The 6590-nt window shown below is 33.8% G+C and overlaps 1 protein-coding gene across 1 annotated transcript; it reads left to right on the top strand.

The window, feature by feature from the left end:
• Nucleotides 1-2478: 2478 nt before the first annotated feature.
• LOC141712834 (3-ketoacyl-CoA synthase 9-like) lies at nucleotides 2479-4082 on the top strand. The gene has a single exon (XM_074515923.1). The coding sequence runs from the start codon at nucleotides 2551-2553 to the stop codon at nucleotides 3979-3981; it is 1431 nt and encodes a 476-aa protein (XP_074372024.1). The 5' UTR covers nucleotides 2479-2550; the 3' UTR covers nucleotides 3982-4082.
• Nucleotides 4083-6590: the final 2508 nt, after the last annotated feature.

Genomic DNA, 6590 nt, shown 5'->3' with positions numbered 1-6590 from the left:
ATATCAGTACTTATATTATCAGGAGATAATCATCAGAAGATGGATATCAGAACTTAAGTGCTGAAGGACGTTCAGATAAGGACAATAGCTGATTAAAGGAAAGAAGATCGAGATAAACATAAGAAGAGATATACATGAAGAAGGAATTCTATAAAGAATAGAATACTTGGAAGAAAAGATATTTGATTGATATATTTTAGGAAACAGAATTATATTCCATATCAATTAGCGATTATCTTGTAACTGTGTAGTATATAAACACAGACATAGGGTTTACACTATAAGTGTTATCATATTCGAGAAGATTATTCGTATTAACCCTAGCAGCTCTCGTGATATTTGTTCATCAGTGAGAGGTAACAGTTCCATACTGTAACAGAGTTTATTATTTCAATAAAGTTTGTTTTCTGTTACTTGTGATATTAAAGTTCGATTTGATTGTACTTTACACTGTATTCACCCCTACAGTGTGTGTGACCTAACATAACATTTCATGAATCAATTAAATCAAAAAAAATTAATACACATAAAAATATTAAAATTCTGTACTTAATTCACGAAAAACACATTTATTGTAATAATTAACATACAAAATATCATTGATACACACTAATTTTTCGAATTAGTATATTCTTCCCATAAATGCTCAATTAATGAGTCTCTAAATGCAATATGTGCCTCTTTATTTTTTATTTTTAAATTTTAATGAAATTATGTTTTCTCATTATTTTAAATTTTATTTTAAAAATAAATTTTGTTAACTATTAATTATATTATGTTATTAATTATATAATTAAATAATCAAAAATTAACTTAAAATCTCATAAACTACAAATAACAAAACCATTATTTTATATTAAATTAAGTGATCCAAATTTGGATTAGTGAAGAGTAGTGATCCAAATTTGGATCAGTACTGTTCTGTTCAGTGATCCAAATTTGGATCACTGTTATAATGAAATTTGGGGTAATCTTTGGATCACTGTTGGATTTGCCCTAAGGGCCTGTTTGGCATTTCACTTTTCTTGGCGTAAATGGGCTAAATCTGGTCCAAACACACTCAGTTAGCAAGTTAACTGTATGGTACTTTTTCGAGAACGTCTAAACTTATTTTTTCATATTTCTACTTGTAGCTCGCTAATTTACATACGATTATATTTATATAACCCGTTTATAGTGTATAATGCACAGTTTTTTTAAATAATTAATATATTATTATTTTAATATTTTCACATTAAATTTTTTTAAATGATGGTTATATCTTTTGATTTTAATTATGTTTAACCCCTTTTAATCGTATAATTTTATTTTCTCCCGTTATACCGATCAAACTAAATAAATCTAATTATATTTAGTTTTGTTTTATTAAGCTCGTATCAATAGTATAATTTTATTTCCGTCGAGAGGAATTGTGTATATTATATAGTATTATCTCGTGGTTATTATCTTTATTTTTGAATTTCTCTTTTTATTTCATATTCATGTATTAAAATTGTTCATTCATGCAATTCATAATTACATTTTAATTTCTGTTTTAAATTTTTTCTACCTTATAAGTTATAATTTACCAAACACATTATCAACTTATAAATAATTTATATATAAAATTATTTAAATATCTAAATAACTTCATAGTTTTTAACTTTAAGTCATAATTTACATTTTTAAGAAACGTTAGACCCCTAATCTTTGAATTTGGTCCACCATTCGCAGTTCCCAAGGTGTTCAAAATCTCCTTTCTACATACACACAGACATATACCGGAATACCAGAAATGGTAGTCACCAACCTTCTTTTATTAAACATAAATGTCCAGGTTAGCTACCATTTCGAAGATATGTTCAAATATTTAATCCATATCTACCCACGATACTGTTGTCTTTCTTACTCTATAATTGTTTTCTCTTTTTTTTACATCAACACTAGTGTATATATTATTCTTTTACTATATTTTGATATTCATTTGTTTGAAAATGTAATTAATACCTAACAGAGTGTAACAGTAACTGATAAAAAGTACAATGCATCATAAATTTTGTCAAGGAATTAATATTTAGAGAGCCACTTTTTAACTTGCTCTTTTTGCAACTAATTGTGAATCGAGGAGCATTTTTGTTTTTAAACATTTTTTCCCTTCAAATTAAAAATTTCCTCTGAAAATAAAAATTTCCAATTTATCAAACCAAATTTTAATCTGCTAGGGATGTGTATACGATATTTCTGATCACATGAAGCAGAAGATTTTAAACTTGATTTGGGACACCACTTGTAGTTGTAAACCCTAAAAAAACACCAGTCTTGGTATTTATTTATTACAAGTTACAAGCACACGTTAATTTGTCAACAAAGCTAGCTATGCCCAACTTCTAGCTGTATAATTTTAATGTCAACCAAATTCTCCCTCCTATAAACTTTAATATTGCCGATACAACGTACTAACACACTTATTAGACATGCATGCACTCTGTATAAATTCAACTCCACCCCCCATCCTCACTGAAGCCATGCACTTCAACGTTTAAATCTTTCACTCTGTCACACACATTAGCTATGCTTTCATTATTCACTAAAATGATGAAATCAATTCTAAGTCATATTCATCTCTTTCAAATTTCATTCTTGGCTCTTTTGTCCTTCACCATTCTCCTTCACACTACCTTATCTTACACTACTCTACTCTCAACTCATCTTCCTCTCTCCATTTCCTTCGCTTTCTCCCTCTTCCTCGCCCTCCTCCACCGCCATCTCAACCGCCCTTACCCCGTCTTCCTCCTCAACTACTACTGCTACAAACCACCACCTCATCAAAAACTTCCGTTTGAAGTTGCTGAAAATTTCGTACTTAAGAACTCTGCAAATTTCCCAACAAAATCAATAGACTTCATGCGTAATATTTACCTCAAGTCCGGCCTAGGCAACGAAACCTATGCACCACCATTCATTTTTCGGGATGACAAGAACCCAACTCTAAAATGCGCATTTCAAGAATCTCATGAAAGTATTTTCACATCCATAGAGGATCTCTTATCGAAAACCTTAATCGATCCTCTTCGCATCGACACTTTAATTGTCACTAGTGGATGCTTCTCTCCTTCTCCTTCTCTCACCTCTCATATTGTAAACAAGTTTAATCTCAAACATGATATTAAAACTTTTAATCTTAGCGGCATGGGGTGTAGCTCCGGAGTTTTGAGCATAGATTTAGCTTCACAGATCCTACGTGGCAGTCGAAAGATTCAATATGCACTTGTTGTTATCACAGAGAGTATTACTTTGAATTGGTATTCTGGTGATAGCCGTTCAATGCTGGTCACCAACTGCATTTTTCGTGTCGGCTGTGCTGCCGCGATTATTACTAACGACCCGAGTTGCCGCCGAGTCGCCAAGATGGAACTTGTTCACTCACTAAGGACTCATCATGGCGCTGATGACATGTCATACCAGGCAGCATTTCAAGAAGAAGACGAGAAGGGCAATCCTGGAATTTCACTCACTAAGGACTTGGTTAGGGTAGCTGGAGTCAACTTACGTCAACACATAAAAATCCTAGCTCCCCGAGTTCTACCACTGAGTCAACTCGTGAGATACGTTGTCGCGGTGGTGACTGCGAAACTCTCTCGGGGTCAGTCAAAACCGGCGGTGCCGGATTTCTCAACAGCATTTAAGCACATGTGCATACACACTGGTGGGAAGGCAGTGATTGAGCAAGTTGGTAGGGTTTTGAGACTGCATGACTCGGTGACTGAGCCAGCTCGGATGAGTTTGCACCGCTTTGGTAACACTTCTAGTAGTCTTGTGTTCTATGAGTTCGCATATTTTGAAGCTAAAATGAGGATGAAAAAGAATGACAGAATGTGGATGATTGCATTTGGCACGGGGTTCAAGGTTGGAAGCTTGGTTTGGAAATGTCTTGGAGATTCGAAAGAAGAGATTGATAATCCATGGAATGATTGTATACTTGAATATCCATCGAAAGTTTAGAAATTTTGTCATTAATTAAATTGCAATTTTTATGTATGCTTCGTAAATTATTAGATGTTCTTTTTTTTATTCACAAGAATGAAACAGATTTCATTAATCAAGTCATGTCTCTCATCAATACATCGATGAATCCCGGGTGATTGTCACACACCCGCCGATTACGATCAGCTGGAGAATAAGCAGATTTTGCAAGAAAGTCGGTCACTCTATTTGCAGATCGTTTTACAAAATTAACAATAACATTTTTACTACTAAGACTATTGTTAAGAATATGTTGTGTACTTGATGATAACTTGAACAAAACACTTAGTAGATTTTATTTAAGTGATTTTGTAGCTTTCAACAAATGATCATTTCAATATTCGTTGAAAGAGTAGCTTATGTAATAATAAGTTTGGTAGCACATTCCTGCATATAATAAAGCCTTAGTAATACTAGATGTTGCAGAATGTTTAAGTCATGTTGACTACTAGTTTGATATGCAAGATAGGTTGGTTAATTGTAAATATTAGATGTCTTGTAATATTGTATAAATGAAATGGAGTTAACTGCCAAGAAAACAGTCTCAACGGATGATTCACAAAGTTTCAACGGATGCTCAACTAAAGTTTCAACGGATGATTTTCATAGTCTCAACGGATGATCAACCCAAGTTTCAACGGATGATCAACCACAGTTTCAACGGATGATTCAATGAAGCTTCAACGGATGTTCAAATTCAAAAGAGCAGTTGATAGTGACTTGACAGTCACATGCGTTTGTATGCAAATGGAATGTGACAGCCTATTTGCATGGTTTAGAGAATAAATAAGCATTTTCATCCACCAGAAAGTTTTTAAATACTTGTATTTGATTAATTTGTATTTTGATTTCTATACTACTTTCATTCCGCACCATTGCTAAATCAAACACAGTTATATATATTTATAGCAGAACTGTTCTTAAAATTAAAAAAAAGGCAGAATTACATTCAACCCCCCCTTCTGTAATTCTTGTTTAGATTTTTTGGGAATAACAATTGGTATCAGAGCTAGCTCTTGAAGAACAAAGAGTTTAAAGATAACAACAACTAACAAGATGAGCAGAAAAGATGTTGTAGTAAAAATTTCATTTATGGACAAAGACAACTATCACCATTGGAAGGTGAAGATGCACCTGCATCTCCTATCTCAAGATGAAGCATATGTGGAATGCATTGAGAAAGGTCCACATATCCCTATGAGAGCTGCTACAAGAAATGAAGCATTTATCCCAAAGCCTAGAGCAGAATGGTCTGATCCAGATATTGAACAAGTTCATAAGGATAAGAAGGCCATGAACATTTTGTTTAATGGTGTTGACGGTGACATGTTTTACAACATCATAAACTACAAAACTGCCAAAGAGGTCTAGGATACAATTCAAGTTATATGAGATGGTACTGAGCAAGTGAGGGAAAACAAAATGCAACTTTTGATTCAGCAATATGAGCATTTTTATAGTGAAGAAAGTGAGTCACTCACTGACATAATTAATAAGTTTCAAAAGCTACGAAATGCTCTAAAGTTGCATGGAAGAGTCTACCAAACAAAGAACTCAAACCTCAAATTCCTTAGATCTCTGCCAAAGAAATGGAAGCCTATGACAGTCTCATTAAGAAATTCTCAAGGCTACAATGAATTCACCTTTGATAGACTGTATGGGATTCTAAAGACCTATGAGCTTGAAATAGAGTAAGATGAGAAGCTGGAGAAAGGAAGAAAGAAATGAGGATCCATTACATTGATTGCTGAGCAAGGAAATGAGAAGGAGATAATGGTTGAAACTGCACCAAACCCTAGAGTTTGTGAAGGCAAGGGAAAAGGGCTAGTAGCTGAACATGAAGACCAGCTTAGTCAAGATGACATGGATAACATAGACCAAAATCTTACTTTTTTATCCAGGAGGTTTTCTAAGCTCAAATTCAAGAAGAATTTTGGAGCAGCCAAGTCAAACAGAAACATGGTTGACAAGTCTAAATTCAAATGTTTCAAGTGTGGCTTAGCATGTCATTTTGCTAGTGAATACAGAAAGTCTGATTCTGGTAAAAAGAAGTTTGAGCCTGTTGATTATAAGCAGAAATATTTTGAGTTGTTCAAATAAACGGAAAGGGCTTTCATCACACAAGAAAATGACTGGGCTGCAGATGGATTAGAAGAGGATGAAGATACAAGCTATGTCAATCTAGCACTTATGGACAAATCAGATAAAGCAGAGGTCAGTTCATCTAGCAATCAGGAAACTTGGGTACCAAAATTAACTTGATTTGATTTTGTTGTGTGCAGCGAAACAGAAAGAATCTTTGGTATTTGGATAATGGGTGCTCAAGTCACATGACTGAAGATTCTACCCTGCTCACTGAGTTCAAGGAGAGAGCTGTCCCAAGTATTACTTTTGGAGATGAGAGCAAGGGTTATACTGTGGGATATGGCTTCATTTTAAAAGATAATGTCATCGTTGAGGAAGTTGCCCTAATGGATGGATTCAAGCACAATTTGTTGAGTATCAGCCAACTTTGTGATAAGGGCAACTTAGTAACATTTAATTCTGAAGCCTGTGTTGTGACCAACAAGAAAAACAAGAAAGTGGTT

Source organism: Apium graveolens, chromosome 3, assembly GCF_009905375.1.
Source record: "Apium graveolens cultivar Ventura chromosome 3, ASM990537v1, whole genome shotgun sequence".
Taxonomy (NCBI): domain Eukaryota; kingdom Viridiplantae; phylum Streptophyta; class Magnoliopsida; order Apiales; family Apiaceae; genus Apium; species Apium graveolens.
The sequence above is the reverse complement of the archived record's forward strand: the minus strand, read 5'-3'. Positions and strand labels throughout refer to the sequence as shown.

Coding starts and splice junctions, on each gene's coding strand:
- LOC141712834 (XM_074515923.1), top strand. CDS start 2,551: ATGCTTTCATTATTCACTAAAATGATGAAATCAATTCTAAGTCATATT.